The sequence below is a fragment of the Echinops telfairi genome, unplaced genomic scaffold (genome assembly GCF_000313985.2).
Source record: "Echinops telfairi isolate 266 unplaced genomic scaffold, ASM31398v2 ScPeMD7_60;HRSCAF=208, whole genome shotgun sequence".
NCBI classification, from domain to species: Eukaryota; Metazoa; Chordata; class Mammalia; order Afrosoricida; family Tenrecidae; genus Echinops; species Echinops telfairi.
Window position 1 is genome coordinate 45,050,450 of NW_022103958.1, and position 19,325 is coordinate 45,069,774.

General features: G+C 45.8%; 1 protein-coding gene across 1 annotated transcript in view; it reads right to left on the reverse strand.

Annotated features, from left to right (window-relative positions):
• SYT9 (synaptotagmin 9) overlaps window positions 1-19,325 on the reverse strand; it is a 164,607-nt gene that overhangs the window by 61,145 nt on the left and 84,137 nt on the right. Inside the window, exons 3-5 of the mRNA XM_004716429.3 lie at window positions 6,554-6,674; window positions 4,409-4,580; window positions 2,252-2,381 (exon numbers count right to left, since the gene is read on the reverse strand). Coding sequence (XP_004716486.3) covers window positions 2,252-2,381; window positions 4,409-4,580; window positions 6,554-6,674 — 423 coding nt within the window. The remainder of the gene's footprint in view (window positions 1-2,251; window positions 2,382-4,408; window positions 4,581-6,553; window positions 6,675-19,325) is intronic.

Here is a 19,325-nt window from a genome sequence, read left to right on the forward strand (position 1 = left end):
GTATGGATTCTGATGAGTTATATGACTCCTTAATAAAGCAAAAAAAAAAAAAAAAGAAGTGAGGACAGTAAGACTTCGTCTCACATACTTTGGACCTGTTGTTAGGAGAGAGGATTCCATGGAAAAGGAAATCAAGCTTGGTACAGGGAAGGCTAAGTGAAAAACAAGATCTTTGAGGAAATGGATTGACACAGTGGTTGCAGCCAAACAACACTTGTGAGGCCAGCACAGGACTGGTCAGGGTTTCATTCTGTGGTCCACAGGGTTGCTATGAGTTGGAACCAACTCAACAGCACCTGACAACAATAGGCTCGCCTTCACTATCCCCAGAGGCCCTGGTGTTTCGAGTGTATCTATAAGCTTTTACCCACTGGCACCATCTCCAACCAAGGAGCCTGTCCGTCTGTCTTCAGAGCTGGCCTTGGGTCTTCTCGCCCTCTCTTGTGTCCCCTTGGCTTTGCCTGGCTATCTGGGCAGAGGAACCCCCATGGGGCTTGGCCTTTAGGGCTTGGCCTCTTACAATGACCTTGCAGGAACAGAGCTTCCTGTACTGGGAGACCAGGGGGTGTCTCCACCTGGAATTCATGCTTCTTCCATGTACATTGGGCACCTGTGTTTTGGTATTCCAATTCCCAGGGGCTAAGCTTTCTTCATTTACTGAAAGAAGTGCTGCTTGGACAGCCTTCTCTAAGCACAGCTAACACTGCCTTCCTTTGCATTCATGTACAAGCATTTCATATACAGGCTACGTCTTATGATTGCACCCTGGAACAGTGACTTTACACATCATCTGTTCTTTCTCTAGTTGTCTATAGCTCCTTCAGAAAAGGGGCTGTTTCTTATTCACATCTGCATTTTCTGTGCCTCATGTGACATTTGACCCTTAGAGTTTGTTACCCAGTCAATGCAATTTATTGTAAAGAGAGTGAGTTGGTAAATAAATAGGGGAGTCAAGGAGAGGATGAATGGGTGCCGGGAGGGAATGGGTAAAAAGTAGATGATGAAGGACGAGAGTGAATGAGTGAGGATATGAGTGGTACTGAGAGGGCCGGCTGCTTCTAGAACTCACTCTCCACTTTTCCCTTGGTCACGGATCCCTGGTTTTCAGTTGGGCCTACTGCCATCCAGCAAAAAGAGTGCCTCTCCCATGCTCTGCTGCGACCGGGATGGCCACGTGGTTAAGTTCTGTGCAGTAAAATGTGAGTAGCACTGCATAGGAGACTTCAAAGAAAAATTATCTTTTAAAAGTGTGTTCCCCCTGAAAACCCTTGGGTTTTTTCCCTCAATTCCTTGTTTCTGGCCTGGAAAACATGTGATGGTCAGAGCTCGGCAGCCAGGGTGCACTATGAGGAGACCTCCAGGAATAAAGCCAGCCTGGGGCCGTCATGCAGGTTCTGGTGGATCAGGGAGCTGCTTGAACTCCTCTGAGTGCCATCCTCTACTTTGTTTCTAACGTAAGAGAGGAGGACATTTCCATCCCCTGTGTTATGTGCTCTGTCTGTTCCAGCACACAAAGTTGAACCTGATTCTAACCAACTTGCGCAGATTCAGATGAGTGCTGGAGCCAGGTCTCCTTTCTCCCAGCCCAGCCTTCTTTCCGACATCAAGTGTATATCACTATTTGATTCTCAACACTTGCCTGGAAATCAGCAGATGACTTCCAAAGCCAACCCAGTCATAGACTCCGGGCACAACACAGTTTTTTTTTATATACAGATCATTTTATCAGGGGCTCTTACAGCTCTTAGAACAATCCATACATCAATTATATCAAGCATATTTGTACGTATGTTGACATCATTATTTTCTAAACATTTACTTTCTATTTGAGCCCTTGGTATCAGCTCCTCTTTTTTCCCTCCTTTCCATCCTCCCACTCTCGTGACCCCTTGATAAATTATAAATTATTATTTTCCTATCTTACACTAACTGCTGTCTCCCTTCCCCCACGGGTTTGGTTGTTCGCCCCACCCCCGGGTTGTGGGGTGGTGGTTATATAGCACACAGTTTTAAAAGACAAGCAAAGTGAGGGAGGGATCCTTGATGCATGCTCAAACCTACCACGCTGTCAGTGAGCACAATACTCAAGCTCAGATTGAATGCAAGTCCCCAGGGCTCTAAGACACACAGCTCGGGCAATCCTTCTAATACTGTGGATCACAGAGCACACACAGACTTGGTGGCTTCTGGATTTCATCAGTGAAGCATCTATTCTTTTCCCAAGTGGGGCATGGCAGGATTAGGGTCTTACCTCCATCAAAGAATGCCAGTGTGCGATGGGCTTGCGAGGATACGACAGCATTTCACTCCAATGGTCTCTGCCCAGCCTCTCAGCCTCGTTGCCTACTTGACACACGCCGATGATCTCATTGTGACCTACACTGTGAAAATGGTCCACAATAGGTTTTTCTTCAAGTTTTGGTATGTAAGCACAAAAACCACTCAATTAAACTGATAAAACAAGTAGGGAGGGGTGGCTTTTTTCATCCCCTAACTACTGGCTTAATCAAGCCAATATTGTACTTGGGGTTCCAGAAAAGAAGCGCCGAGTCTGGTCCTAGCATAGCCTGACTTTCATAACACCATTTCCAGGGACCCCTTCAACAAAGGACCTTGTGATGCAAACGAAGATTCTGCATGCTGTTCTTCTAAAACTAGGCTGGCCGCTGGGCCTTCAACTCCGGTGTAATGGACACAGGGGCTGTCTGAAAGAGTTTGGTGCACTAATGGATACTCAAGTTTCCATAAGAGGCAACGGAGAATGAGTCAGGAAGCAGCCTTGTACCTGTACTCTTCAGCTTACAAAGAGAGCAGAGGGAGGGAGTCCTGGCTCTTCTTGAACCTCCTCTCTTTAGAAAGCACGTGGTGAGTTCCTTATCTCCCTTCTTCCTGCTAAGTCTAGGTTAGGTTCTTTAACCCAATATGATTTTCCAATTGTAGAATGATACTTAAGAGTCTTTATCCTAAGGGACTAATATTCTGAAACTTTTCCCGAGTGGAACTTTTCCCTTGGCCAACTGTTTATGTCGATCTTTGGCGAAAAGCCATCTCACAGACTCAGTTTTCCTTCCTTCCTTCCTTCCTTCCTTTTTTTCTCCTTCCTGTATACATGAGTGATTTTATTCTCCTTCAATTTTTGTGTAAGGAGGGAGCTTGAAGGACATTTCACTCTCTGCTCATTAAAATCCCTTACATGCAGAAGCCCCATGAATTCTGCCATGGATTTTTCCAGGCTAGATTCATGAGTTTACTGAGAATTAGATTGAAGCAGAGCTCACATAATCAGATTTGTTGATGAGGGAAATTTGGCAACAGCTTGAAAAATGCTGGCGTACTCTTCCATGGTTGGTAGGCGATGTCCCCTCCTGTGGCCTGGCATTCTCAATGGAGCGTGCTAGTTGGAAAAGACAGGACAAGGTCTACTGACCAGTGTGGGCTGTCACCCCCGTGGATAGCTGAGCCAAGCCACAAGCTCCTTGGGCTGAAAGATGGTCATGTTTTACCCAGACATTTGCTGGAGACAGTGATTGGGGCACTGAAGTTGCCTTAATGACAATGTTTCAGAGGGACATGGGTGCATCTTTTTAGAGCTAAAAATAGTATTTGTAAAATCATATTAGAAGCCAGAATGATTTTTCATTTTTGTGCCCAGACCACGTGGGAGGATTCCAATTAAAAACAGACTTTGCATTTCAGTCTAATGACTGGTTTAACATGTATAATTCCCCGTTGGTACTTCTGTTGCATATTAAAATGACTGTTTTTCAAATCTATCCTTTAAATACACAATTGGCTACAATGCAGGCTATAAATATCTCTTCTGTGCTGTATTAATTAAAAAGTCGGGCATCTTATACATTTTAATGCACCCTGCCATCCATACTGATTCTAGAATTTCCAAGAGAACATTTCTGTGTTTGCTTTCAGACTTAAGTGGATGGAAATGATCTTTATTAAACACTTAGGCAGGAGTTATGAATTTAAAAATGTTGATGGTTGAGCTAAAGTAATCATTCTGCTGTTTTGAGTGGAATCTTTCCAATGAAGGACAGGCAGGATTGCCTGGGAGAAGAAGATAAGACCGGTGGGGCCACAGGTCAGGCTGGGGTTCTGGGAGGTGTACAAAGAGTGAAAGGTGGAGCGTGGGGTCACAGGTGATGGAGAAGGAGAAAGAAAGGAAAACAGGGAGGGAAGGAGCGGAAGAACAGAGAGGTACTTGGATAGTCAGACTCTGCAGTGTGGTCCCGAAAACAGTGACTTCTTAGAAATCTACTTTTGGCACATTCCTCATGGGGCGCCTCTCCTGCAGCCTCGGACACTGGTTAGAAGCTGTAGCCTGCACACCCCTCTGCCCTTCCCCCTCTGGGCCCCGCTGACTTGTATTAAGAAAGAGCGGTGGGAATCTCACCGGTCGTAGTCCATGACAGCTATGGACAGATGGATTTGGTCAATGTTCTCAGGAGGGACGTCAAAGACTATGGCTTCATTGTAAACAGGATTCAGCGTGTTTCTCTTGGTGGATGTTTTCCTCTTCTTCAGCCGTCTGCCATCACACATCAGTGAGACTTTCACGTAGGGATCTGGAGGGGTACCGTGAGAACAATGCAGATGTAAACCTGGAAGCTGAATTCTACAGAGCCATCCCGGTAGCACAGTTGCTATCTGAAACGTTGGAGGTTCAAACTCACTAGCCCCTCCTCGGGTGAAAGATGTGGCAGTCTGCCTCAACAATGTCAGCCTAGGAAACCCCGTGGGTCAGGTCTATGCTGTCCTACAGGGTCACCACGAGTCAGAATCAACTCCACGGCACAGGAAAACAACACAAGAGGGCAAATTCCTTTACCTGCCCGTGGACTGGAGTTGAGGAGTTTTTATTAAGGACGTGCTTGGGCAGTGACTAGAGGCAAAGAGGATTTGTTCATTCAAGAAAAAGCACAGGCCAGTATCTACTCTGGAAGTATGGCATTTAAAAGCAGCGTGCAAATAGCTGTTGCCCAATCAGGCAACAGTACAGCTAGAAATCAAAACCTGTCTGGCTGCAATAGGAAGAAACAGATAGGCATGGCCAACAGGCTGCAGGGCCCCAGCTCGGGGCCCCTCCAGGCAATCTCAGCCCTCCAAATGGGGCATTTAGGAAAGGGGCACGTGTGATTCTTTGATGGCTGGGAGGACGCCTAAGAGTAAATGAGTACAGCTTCCAACCCGAGTGCAACTGGCAGTCAGAGAGCGAAAGCGAACAGGCTTGGCCTTGGAGGATGCCGCGACTCGGACGTGACAGGGCTGGCCTCTGCTCCAGGAGGGCTCTGCTGACCGCACTGTTTTCCCCACTATCCTCCTGCTCAGTGGAGACTTCTCTCTCCACCTGCCTGGCCGTGTGCTGCCCGGACTCCAACACCACTGCTCCGGAGGGAGAATTAAAGGCCAAGGGGGTCATGCACGTCTTTTCTCTGGCTGGGAAAACACTAGCATGTAGGAAGTGGAAGACACTGCCGCTGAAGGCCTTTGATGTCCATGACTGCGAGACAGTGTACCGGTGTTCTGGGGCCCTGTATGACAGAAAACGTCTGCTTTGCTCAGGGATCAGAATACTAAACTGCCCCTTCCACCACCCAGAGTAGCCCAATGGAAGCAAAAAAGGTATCCATTCTTGCGACACCCTAAAGCCTCTCTGACCACAAAATCCTCTGTACAGCCCAGACCATCCTGTCTGTGAGTCTGCAGACATCCATCTCCTGCCTGACCTCAACGAGACTAATGAAGTCTTTTGCCTGAACTCAACTGTACATCCGAGGGGTTCTCAGACATATCACTGGAGAGGTGGTTTATATAGTTGGAGATGCAAATTAGGGCATTTCTTGTGTGTATGCTGGGGCAGGGAATGGGCAGCTAAGTTTTGTTAGAACTTAGAATTTAATTGTACATTGCCTTCAATCTTCAATCGGACCAGGCGGGTGGCTGCTTCTAGCTGAGGGAAGACTTCAGGAGATAAGGGATGTTAGTATGTACAAAAGTGTAGGTCTAGCTCACAGTTCTCTGGCTTTACCAGAAGAAGATCTATGAAAGAATAATAGTAGCAATGACAGCCAATGCTATGTAGCATTTAGCACTCCCAAACAGCTCTTCTTATTGGTTTTATTACTCTTACAACAACCCAGTGAGCCAGATACTATTATTATTCTCCTTTCACGGATGGGGAATCAGAAAGGTGAAGTAATTTGCCCAAAGTCACACCGGTGTCAGGTGGTAGGGCTGGGAGAATATCCAGAGATTTGGCTCCAGAGGACCAAGCACTTTACTATCATACCAGACACTTCATGAGGTTCAGAATCAGATGTCTCAATTCTTACTGCCATCAGTCCCAACTCACAGAGACCCTGCAGAACTGCTCCTTTGGGTTTCTAAGGTTTTAAATCCTTACAGGAGCAGAAAGCCTCATCGTTCTCCCAGAGAGCGACCGGCGGATTCAAAGTCCTGACTTTTTAGTTAGCCACCACACAAGCACCCCACTATGCTACTAGAGCGCTTCTGAAGAAGGTGGCACTTCCAGACTCACCTGATGCTCCAGTTATGTCCATTGCCTTCAAATTCCTTGCTTTTATAACGGTAATAGTCAGCCTGCCCGCCGTGGGAAGATAGCAGAGGGAAAACATCAGCTCTCCGAGATCCACATTGTCCTGTTGAGGAAGCCCAAATGGAAAAGTTAGACAGTGCCTTCAGCCTGATATGCACGAGGATCAGCCACAGAGCAGCACTAGGGAGACCCCCTGCACCCTCTGCTCATCTCCTGAATCCTCAGAGTCTCTCCCTTCTCAACCACACGGAAAAGAAGAAAGCCCTGCATTTTCTGAAGAAAGAGTGCTGGTGGTATGGTGGCTACTGCTCAGCTGCTGAGAGGCTGCCGGTTCTAACCCACCAGTCACCCCATGGGAGAAAGATGAGGCAGTCTGCTTCCATATTCACAGGCCTGAAAACTCTATGGGTAGTTCAAGTCTGTCCGATAAGTGTTCCCATATCAGAACTGACTCAATGGCAGTTAAGTGTTTGTTTCACTTTGTTTTGTTCTGTCACCTTAAGGAAGCGCAGTCTATCTTTAAACGGCAAAGCTGAAGATGAGATCCTGGGCTTCTGCCACTATCCATCCAGCCCAGGCAGCCTCATGAACCCCTTCCCAGTGTGCACTTCCCCCATATCAAAATCCCAGTGCAGAGGACCCAGCACAGCCTTAACAGCCCCCATAAAGTCCCTCATGGGGATCCACTCTGACCCTTGCATACAACCCACATCCAGCCTCTAGGACAGAGCTATATACAGGCCACCCCCGATCTACAAACACACAGGCTCGTGTGGTGGGCAGCCTTTCACAGAGATCCATACGAACTCCCACACACGACGTGTCCGTGTGCCCAAGCAGTCTGTAATGAGATGTTAACCTAAAAGTTGTTGGTTTGAGCCCAGCCAGCAGCTCTGTGAAACAAAGGGCTAGTACACTGCTTCCTTCAAGAAAACCCAAGGGGGCACTGTCCTCTGGAACACAGGGTTGTCATGTTAGTCAGGACAACCCTGGAATTTGACCACAGTTCTCACACAGCACTGCCACAGAGCCCTTCCCCCCACCTCAACCTCCACCACCGGCCCCAAACATGTCCACCGTGGCACCTTACACAGACCTCCGTATGCGTATGTCCCCATCGACAGCCCCCACATAGGCCCCTTGTGAAAGAGGGAAACTGAGGACTAGTTGGACAGAGTCCTCTGAGGCCAGGGGAAAGTTCACACAAGCGACTTGCTCGTTAGGTGTCACTGAGCTGGTTGACTCAGAGTGAAACTGTATCAGTCTGGGTACTTTGGAGAAACAAATCCACAGCGACTCATGTATAAGAGAGAGTTTTATGTAAAGAAAGTGTGCATCACGAAAACATCCCAACCCAATGCTGCCCAAGCCCACAAGTCCAACATTAACCTATTAACCCAACACCAGTCCACAAAGTTCTCCACCTCACAAAACAGAGGCAATGATGCCGACTGCAGGAGGAAAGCTGAGTCAGTGAACGAACAAGCATCTCAGCACTAGCAGGGGTCTCCACACGGCTGCTCCAGCACCCAGGGCTGCATTGGGATAGGTCCATGTGGCTTCTCCTTGGGGATGTCTTGTAGGAAGTCAATCTTGCAAGCTGAAGCAGGGAACTGCTAAGGCAGCTGCACCCGGTGCAACCATCACAAAACAAGAGACCTGAGAACTAGAAAGGCGAGTCTCACCACCCATTTATCCCTCCGCCTTTCAATTAGCCCCACATGTGATTATTGGCCAGGCTGGCACAATTAACTAACTCAGAAACCATGTACGAGACCACCACGAAACATGGCGGCATCCTCCTTCTAACTAACCTTGCCTTTGTTTCAGCCCACTGCTGCAGCACTGGTCTGTCCACTTCAGCGAGGGTCCTTCTCTTTCCCCTGACCCTCTCGACTTGGTCCTTCAGGAACTGTTCCTACCTCATAACGTGGCCAATGTACTCAAGACAACGTTTCAACATCTTCACTCTTAATTCTAAGGAATATTTTGGCTGTACCTCTTCTAAGACAGGTTTGTTTTTGTTCTTTTTTTTACATAATCATCTTATTGGGGGCTCTGGACAACTCTTATTACAATTCATACATCAATTGTATCCAACATATTTGTACATATAATCCATCGTTCTTTTCCAGACATTTACTTTCCATTGAGCCCTCAGGACCAGCTCCTCTTTTTTCCCTCCCTCCTCCCCACCTCCCACCCCTCGTGGCCCCTGATAAGATTGTAAATTATTTTCAAATCTCACACCGACCGCTGTCTCCCTTCCCTCTGGTTTCTGTTGTTCTTCCCCCTGGATGGGGGTGTGTGGTTATGTGCCTTTCATTGCGATCAGTGGCCCCCTCCCTCTCCACCTCTTCCCCTTACCCTTTTGTTATCAATAGTCCCATTCCTGTTCCTGGGTTCCATGTGTTGTGAGTTTTATCTCTTGCCTATACCTATGTACATGCTCCCGTCTAGTCTAGATTGGGAAGCGGCACTGGGGTCATTGATAGCAGGGGGTGGGGTGAGGATGCCTCAAGGGATCAGAGATCTATTGTGTGACCCATTAGTGCTCTACTGCACCCTGATTGACTCAACCCCTCCCTGCGACCCCTCTGTGGGGGGATGTTCCATTGGCCATAAATGGGCTTTGGCCCAACCACCTCCATTCTCACCAATGCATTTTTGTTTGTTTACTGTTTGTTGTGAGTCTTCTGATGCCCATTGCCTGGTCTCAATGACACCTCATGATCACACTGGCTGGTGTGCTTCTTCCATGTTGGCTTGTTGCTTCATTGTTGGATGGCCGCTTGTTTAACTTCAAGCCTTTAAGACCCCAGACACTGTATCTCTTAATAGTCGGGCACCATGCTCTGTCTTCCCCACATCTGTTTATGCATCCATTTTGTCTTCAGCAATAGTGTAGGTGGGGTAGGATGGGCAGGTATCACTGAATGCCAATTTGTTAGAACCGAATGTTCCTGTATTGAGAGAAGGTATGAGCCAAGGCCAAAGTCCATCTGCAACTTCAGGGTATTGCCTTATAAATATATGTACAAAGGCCAATACCACTGTCATTATGGATTAATGTATTTACATAAGTGCACACCTCTGTTAATCTCCATATGTATGCCTTTGCTTCCTAGAGCTTGCCTCTGTGTCCTTTGCCTCCTCCCGCCCCACCATCACTCTCCCCCTTCTTCCACCTCTCAGTGCTTCCTCTCCACCAGCTTGGTGTTGTTCTAATCCTCACAGGATCTCTACCCTCTCCTAGATGCTGGTTCCACTTCTCTAGTTGTTCCCCTGTCCGTGATGCCTTCCACTCACCCCACCCTTCTCCCCACCTACTTTCTTCCCCCTCTACCTTTCGGGGCCATTGGCCCAATTGCCTTCTCCCTGGGGTTTCCTCCCATGGTCCAACCCATATAATTAGGCAAACCATCCATGTCCTACTCCGAGCAATAAGAAAACATACAGTTAAAGAAAGAAAAGGAAAGACAAGAGAAAAAAATATAGAAAGAAAAAGGGACCCCCCCCAAAAAAAAAACAACACCCCATACATAGATCTAGGTCTGTTTGCTCGTCCCCATGAGACCCTCTCCCTGGTCCTGTGGGAGGTCTGGGGGCTGCCCCTCCTCCCCATTCTTCCGGCTCCTCAGGGGCTCTGTGGCTCAGCTTTACTCCAATTGCTGATCTGTTATGCTCCATCCCCCCACTGTCTCCCTGCCGTGTGTCCCCATTATTGCCCCCTGTCTCCATGTGCTCCAGTCAGGGGACAACATGTCTTGAGTTGTTGGCAGTCCTCTCTGTGCCCCAGGAGCTCCATGCAGGGACCTCATCCTCCGGGCTTGGTGTGCCCATATGGAGTCCCGGCCGACTGCCCCTTTCTCTTTGTCCTTCTTGGTTTGCTTCCATCTGGGCATGGTAGGTGGGGTCTTTCCCCCACCAGAAGGTCTAGCATCCTTCTCTGTGGCACACACTTCCAGGGTGGGGTCGGGCCGGTTCTGGTTGGGACCGGCCTGTAGTCCGGTCTTTTCATGCATTCCTCCACGTGTTACGTTGCCCTCCTGGTTTGGTGCGCCATGATGGCGTCTGTATGCACGCTCCAATTCTGTTCCCCCCATGTCTTCATCTCAGGTTCTCCCAACCACTATTCTCCCTCTCCCTTCCCCCTTCTTTATGTTGGATTCACATGTACCTCCCTGGGTTTGGTCTGACCTCCCCCCCCACTGCCTATGCTTCACCCGTGTATTGTGAGATAAGTGTCTTTTCTTCTCTTCCTGCTGTGCTGATTGTACTTCCCTCAGGGGACTCATGTTATCCTTGTCATTTTGAGATTGGCTTACCCCGCTTAACATCATTCCTTCCAACTCTTCCCATGAAACGACGTGTTTTGTGTGATCGTCTGTGCTTTTTAGTGCTGCGTAGTACTCCGTTGTGTGTGTGTGCCAGAGTTTTCTAAGAAACCTACTTGTCTATCGATGGAAATTTAGGTAGTTTCCAACTCTTTGTGATTGTGAATTGAGCCACAATCAACATTGGAGCACAGATGACTGGTCGTGTATTGTTTCTTACTTCCTCTGGGTATCAGCCCAGTAAGAGATGACTGGGTCATAAGGTAGATCAATTTCCATTTTCTTTAAGTATCAACAGATCGCTTTCCACAGTGGCTGTACAAATCTACAAGACCAGCAGCAGTGGAGGAGGGTTCCTATTTCACCACACCCCCTCCAACATTTGTTGGGCTCTGATTTTTCTGATCTGGGCTAACCTCAGGGGTGTTAGATGGTATCTCATGGTTGTTTTAATTTGCGTTTCTCTTATGGCTAATGAACTGGAACACTTTCTTATGTGTTTGTTGGCCATACGGGTCTCCTCCCTAGTGAAAGTTCTTTTCAGTTCTTTTGCCCACTTCCTTAGGGGGTTAACTGTTTTCCTCTTTTTTCAGGCCATGAGGGGGTTAAGATTTTAGTAATAAGCCCTTTGTCTGATGTGTCATTACTGAAAATCCTCTCCCGGTCTGTAGGTTGCCTTGTTACTGCCTTGGTGAAGTCTTTCGAGGTGCACAGGTGTTTTATTCTTATTGAATCCCATTCGTCGATTTTCAGATCAGCTGTGTGTGTATCCTTCCCTATTGCGGTGAGCCTATGAATTCCCTGGGCCAGTGGTCTTAGGCGAGTCCTGTTTTATCTCCTGGCGGTTCTTAGCACATTCAATAATCTTTGCTAACACCATTATTCAAATGTATCAATTCTTCTCCAATCTTCCCTATTCATTGTCTAGCTCTTGCACGAGGCAATTATAAAGGGCTTGAATCGGGGCTACCTTAGTGGTCAAAGTTACACATTTCCTCTTTGTGTGGCACTAAAGAGGTGGTTTGCAGCAGCCCTCCCAATGCAATACTTGGTTTGATGTCCGGGCTGCTGTGTCTATGGCATTATTGCGGATCCAGTCAAATGAAATCCTTGACAAGTTCAAGGTCTTCTCTCTCCTTATCAGGATGTTGGTTATTGGTCCGGTTGTGAGGATTCTTTCGCTTGAGGTGTAAGCCACACTGAAGGCTGTAGTCTTTGGTCCTCATCAGTAGTAAGCATTTCCTGTCTTTGCTTTACATAGCAAGGGTTGTGTCATTTGCATATCAAAGGTTATTCATGGGACTTCTTCCTATCCTGGTGCTACACTCTTCTCCAAATAGTCCAGTTTCTTGGATTATTTTCTTGCAATGCAGACTGAATAAGTATGGTGAAAGGATACAACCCTGATACACTTCTTTTCTGATTTTAAACCTTTACTTACATGGTAGAATATACCCAAGAACAGATAAATAGAAATATTGGAGATACAATGGCCATTCAAGCACAGAAATGTTCCTGTGTGACAATACATCTACTGAGCATAAAGTTGCTCAAAGTAATGTAAATTTAGCCAAAGTATGTGGTTTTCTCCCCCTTGTTTCCTAAGAGCTAACTTTAAAACCCTAATAGTTTCTGAGTAAAGAAGGCGCCTTTATTACTTAAAACCTTGAGACAATACCTGGGGATTGGTATAAATGAGTGGAGCCTTGCCAGGCCACTGGTAAGAGCTGCCCTTAGGGAGGGAGCAGGAGCACCATTCAAATCTATCGTGTCCATGGTCAGCCAATGGTGAATTTTTTGTTCTATTCCCCTTTAAACCCCATTGGAACTACCTTTCCTGTTCGTCTTAGACCGAGGTCTCCCTGCATGCGTACAGAGTAGCTCACTACCATGGAGCCAATTCTGTCTCACAGCAAGGCTACAGGACAGGGTGCTGTCCCTGTGAGTCTCTGAGACTGTAACTCTTTACAGGAGTAGAAATCCTCGTCTTTCTCCCACAGAGCAAGCTGGTGATTTCAAACTGCTGCTACCTTATGCATACAGATTAATTGCTTAAATACACCCTATATAAGCTTTAGTTATTATTATTTTTTTATTACTCCAACACCTACAGTCCCCTCAAATTTCCTACAATACCTCGGCATATTCTAGTATACCGACTCTCGCCCCCAGAGCCCTTCACAGCACCTGGTCACACACCATTTGTGCAGAGCAGCACCCGTCTCCACCGGACCTGGAAGCACGTAGCCCTCACGGAGACAACTGTGTAGAAGGGCCTGCACAAGCTGAGAACACACCTGCCACACCTGGACCCTTGCCTGATCCCACCTAGCCATGGACAGAGTCCCCCCACTGTCACCCCACAGTCTCACAGGGAGAAGGGAAGAGACTCAGACCGGCAGGTGCTCCTCTGTAAGGGCCCCTTGGGCTCCCAGTTGGCCACAGCTCTGGCCTTCCTTCAGTGTGCCTCTAAGGAACCCCATTTTCCCTCCGCAGAGGAAGACATTGCCTAAGGCCCTTTCCAGCCACTCAAATAGGTCAGAAGACACATTTTCTTTCTGTTTTAGCCCAGGGACAGTGTAAGCAAAAAAGGAGGGGGGAGGCAGTTCATTTCGTTTCAATTTCTGAGAGACACCTGAGGTTATCGAACTGGGTGCGTGTGTCTAATTAATATAGTTTCATACAGACAATGCTCTGGGAGTCAGGTTTTTGCCCTCAACATCCACAGCCTCCCCGCCCCTTCTCAATGCTCTAAGGAGGCTTCTATTTTTACAAGCACAGATTCAGCTCTGGAAGGTCACCTTGCCCAACCTCCCTGCCTTGACTGCTTCCACAGGAGGATGAGGCAAAGGGAAATCTATTTGGTCTCTAAGGTAGATGGATTGCTCTGTGTCTTCATGTATCCCTTGCCTTGTATCTTGTATAAATCACCTCACCTTGCAGGACAGGCTCTCCAGGTTCCTGGAGCCCTGACCTCAAGAAGCCTGGGTGGAGTGTGGTGAAGGGGTGTTGCTGGAGGGGGACACAAGGGCAGGGGTGTTACTTTCATTTCCTCTCCCCTCATGCTGCCTAGAAAACTTGGTCTGACAAAGTCAATGAAGAGGTAATCAAAATCCTGACTATACAGCTTCAAATCATGAATTCTTTCTGCATATATTTGCTAAGAGTCCTCAATATGTAAGTGCTATGTAGGGTTTGGAATATAAAAACAAATAAGAGTCCAGGCCCTGCACATAATTAAATATGGTGTGTTGGATTACCTTTGTGCTAAGCCTGTCCTTTTCCCCCTCCCCACATGAGCACTACTCACAAATTTTTTAAGTATGTGGCTGTTAAATCATGAGCTAAAAGAAAAATAGTTAAATCTCAGACTAGGGTGATATATTCAGAATGCGAACGAGGGCTAAATAAACAACAAATTGAGATGTATTTCTCAAAGAGGAAATACTTGATAGTTTTTCAAATGCTTGGTGTGTTTTTAAAGTGCTTTAAAAAGAAATCTCTTTGAAAATTTCCCAAGTTATGTATTTAATAAATGGTGATAAAATAAAAATACAGAAGATCTCAAGAAAAGAAAAATAATCCCCTTTCTCATAATATGAGAGACTCTTTGGGTGGTCCAAATGATGAATACGTTTAGTTGCTAAGTGAAGAGTTGGAGGTTTGAGTCTATCAGAAGTGCTTCAGAAGAAAGGCCTGGAATCATACTTCTGAGGAATCGGTCACAGAAAACCCTCTAAAGCACAGGTCAACTCAGACTTACATGGAGTACTCATGAGCTTGGATGGCAATTGTTTTTTACATATATATGATATGTATATATGTATGTATCGTTTATGTATGTGTATGGACCATATATGTGCGTGTGTGTACGTATACACACATGCATGTACATATACATAGTACATGTATGCCTGTATGTGTATGTGTATGTGAGAATGCCAGAAAGATATTTGCTAGTGTTTGACTGACTATACAAAAGTATTCAACTGTGTGGATCATAACAAATTATGGATAGCATTGAGAAGAATGGATATCCTAGAACACACTTCGTTGTCCTCATGTAGAACCTGTACATGGATCAAGAGGCTGTGGTATGAACAGTCAAGGGAATACTATATGGTTTAAAACCAGAAAAGGTGTGTGTCGGGGTTATATCCTTTCATCATACTTATTCATTCTTTGTCCTGAGCAAATAATCAGAGAAGCTAAATTTTATGAAGAAGAACACAGCATCAGGATTGGAGGAACAACCTGGACTTGCAGACGACACGAACTTGCTTGATGACAGTGGGAATGACTTGAAGCATTTGCTGATGACGACCAGCCTTTGGTAGGGATGACAACTCAATGTAAAGAAAACCAAAATCCTCACAACTGGACCAACTAGAGAAAAGGTTGAAGTTGTCAAGAATTTCCTCTTTAGTTCCACAAGCAATGCTCATGGAAGCAGCACTCAAGAAATCAAATGACAGATTGCCCTTGTGAGGCACAGCAGCAAGGAACCTGTGACTGAGCAAGTGCAGAGGAAATCCTTGTTGCAATATTTCTCTGAATGTCCTAAGTCTCACCTATAATGATGGCATTAATGACCCAAACCTGGCCCACCTGTAACACGGAAGCTGTTAATGAGTTGATGATTGTTCTGGTTTCTCAAAAATTTAAATTGTATTTATGATACTCACCCTAGACATGACAAAATTGGCAAAAACACCCTGTTTCAGTGACAGATCCTACTAATAATTAGCATGCACTGTTAAAGGAACTGTTTATTACACTTTATTTATAGATATTAGCATGATTAATGGCATTGGCAGTATGCCTGGAGGACGATGCTTCCTGACTGGCGCTAGAGCCTGAGTGAACCCAGCAGCCCTGAGGGAGGGTGGGAGAGAGTTCATGCAGCCCACTCCCTTCTCCGAGTTATTCCCTTGTACAGTTCTAGATCTAATTCTATACGCCTGGACTCACTTCAGAGAGGACTTACTTTGACCAAGGATATGTTTAGCTAGGGCCATACAGGATAACAATCACACACGTGTAAAGCATTATAGGGTCTACACGTTCACCACCTTCTCATAGCTGACGCCAACAGTTATATGTCCATCCAGGCCTCTCCCTTGAGTTATAAACTCCTTTGTGCAAATGCTTATGCTAAACTGAAAACCGTATGCACTGCCATTGAGTTGATTCTGACTCACAAGGACCCTTATAGGGCAGAGTAGAACTGCCCCCTGAGTAACTCTTTACAGGAGTAGAAAGTTCCATCTTTCTCTTGTGGAATGGCTGGCGGTTTCAAACTGCCAACCTTGCGGTTAGAAGCCCAGTGTGTAACCATTTTACCACCAGGGATCCTCATGATTACATTAGATGCCTATTAATTATCTAATTGGCATCTCTGTCCTATTTCATAAATGGAGTTGATTTTTCCTGCTCTGCTCCCAGCCTTACTTCCCACGCCATCTTCATCTCAGTTTGGCAATAACATCCTCCCAGTGGCTGATGCTAAAACCTGGTAGCCATCCTGTAATCCTCCTCTTCTCTCACCCTCCTACATCTGCAAGAATGCTATTTCTAGCTCTCAAAATATCCAGATCCTATCTAATTTCCCCCTTCTGCAGTTGCTACCCTACATCAAGATCTCACTCATATGAATTATGTAGTTTGTTTTTGTTTTTCCAGGTAAAACTAACACTTTACCTGGGGGAAAAAGAGAGAATAAACTTTAATGGCAGTTTTCTAAAAAGTTGAGGAGCAAAAATTACAGTAAAATATAATTCTTTTGTGAAAGGAGGAGGAGAAGAAGATAGGAGTTCGGGAGGCAGAATGGCCACTGTGTTGTGTTCCTGTCATGTGATTTACATACTATAGCAAGATCACAGTTATGCAAGGTAGAAGGAAGCCCCAGCTGCTTGCTTATATGCAACATGGCTCCAAGTCAGGGATGCCCAGTCTGGCCCCACCCACTGGTGAGTACTCAGAGAGAATTTCCGAAAAGAGCTGGGTACACCTGTGGAGGGGACTAGACATTACTGTAGTTCTCTACCTCTGAATTAGGCTTTCCCACAGGCTGCTAGAGCAGAAGCCAGTAACTGGGAAACTACCCTTAATTCCCTACCATATAGGAAGCCAGTTTAACACTACAGGAGGGGTAGGTTGATTTTGCTGGATCGAACTTGGTACCAAGTCAGTTGTCCTCCCTACAGACATGACCTGAATTTGTACTAGGTGTAAGGATCTCTTAGTTGTCCCATGACAGAAATTTCTTCCATGACTTTTTGAAGGTTAGTGGGGGTCTTCTCACTCTTACGCATCATTTGTATTTTTGCCTTTATACTAATATGATCTTATCCTTACCACCTTAGAGCGTTTTGTCTCTCATTGTTTTCTGTTGGGATTCCCAGCTGTGAAGCACAGGAGGAACGGATGTATAATGATATAACTGATACAAGGTGCTACAGGGAATTCAGGTGGGGGAGAGTGATAGGGGGGAAAGGGGATTTCAGGAGTAAACAATGAAGGCTGGAGGGAGCATTAGAACCGATCGTGGTTGTACAATTCAGTTTAAAGGAGCTAGAACCATGGGGGCTCTAAGATAGATGTGGTAGTTATTGGATAATCCCCCTTGATGTGATTGAATGATTAAACTGTTCAATTGTGTGATATGTGAATTATGTGCCAATATGACATTTGGGGAACAAAAACAAGAATGATAATGATTCAATTTGAGCAACCTCTTCAAATTCCTATAAAAGGAGGGAACTCTGACTTGTCTTCGATGACAATGTCTGGCTTTCCTGTGACCCCTTGAGATTTGAGTCGTCATTTATGTTAAAACGTTGCCCAATAACATCAAACTAGATATGGTGAATCTGGCAGATACTCTATTCTATGACATAATTAAACAGCAATATATATTTCTGACCGCTTACTAGGCCTTCAACTTTTCTTAGCACAAGAAGATAAAGGAAAAGGCTCTTATGACTGGCATCTACCCCATAAAAATGGATGTCCTTGGAGAAAGGGCTGATTGACACCACAATCAGTGGTAGCAGATCACTAACTGCCAGAGAGAGGGGAAAGCTATGACCCAAGTGCAAAGAGCTGAGCTCTTTTATTGGGAAAGTAAGGTGAGTGTTCATCTCAGGCAAGTTCTCATGACTGATTATTAGAAACTTTTTTTCTGACCACCGCTTGTCTGTAAATTTGTCATACTGTGGCGGCTTGTGTGTTGCTGGAAGCTAGGTCACTGGTATTTCAAATGCCAGCAGGGTCACCCAAAGTGAACAGGTTTCAGCAGAGCTTCCAGACTGAGAACAAGCTATGAAGAAAGAATTGGCCTTTAACCGCAGAGGAATTAGCCACTGGAAATGTTATGCACAACATCAAACATTGTCAGAGACTGAAGGCCTAGTGACGAGAAGCAGTACACTGTCAGAGATGGTGCCAGAAGTTGAGCCCCTCAGCCCAGGAGGCACTCAAAATATGACCCAGGAAGACCTTCTCAAAGTAAAGTCTACCATAAGGTCGTGAATGGATAATTTCAGGTTGAAGCTGAAGAAAATTCTAATAATTTCACAAGAGATAAAATTTCACTTTGAGTCTATCCCACCAGACCTGGAGGACGATATCCCTGCTCCAAACACCTAATGCACAGAGTGGACCATATGGCTGATCCCACCGTGAGACACGACGTCCCTCGCTGGCCCATGGCCCTACATGGGACAACACTGGAGACTCAGTGCAGGGATTGACCGAGACGGACCCTGAGACATCGAGGCAAAACATTAAAAGCTTGCAGCAGAGCAGGGAGCTCCTGAGGGAGTGCAAAGGATAGACTCGGGCCAGAGCGTGGCACCCCATGGACTTGACTGGAGGGCATGCCTAGAGGTCAAAAAATCAGACGTTGATCTATTTATAGGTTTTTCTTTCTTTTAAAACTTTTTCTTTTTCTTTTTTTAAAAATGTATTCTTTTCTGGGTCATTGATTTTCTATTTTGTTGTCATCGTTGTGTTCTCTTTTATCACTTTGTCTTGCTATGCCTTGTTTTTGGTGCATATTCTTATCTCTGCAGATCTATCTAGATAAGATAGACTGGATGAACAATCTGGAGGAGAAAACAATGGACCGATGCGGTAGGTGGGGGTAAGGAGGTGGTGTTGACCAACCCAGAGACAAGGGAGCAAAAACTGATCCAAAATTAGTGGCAAGAAGGATGTGAGAAGACTGGTAGGGATTCAGCAAGGGCAATGTAACAGAGAGGAATTACTGAAACACAAATGAAGGCTGAATATGATAGTGGGACAAGAGGAAAGTAAAACAAAATAGAGGAAAAAACTAGGAGGCAAAGGACATTTATAGAGGTCTAAATACAGGCATGTACATATGTAAATATATTTATATAGGATGGTGGAGA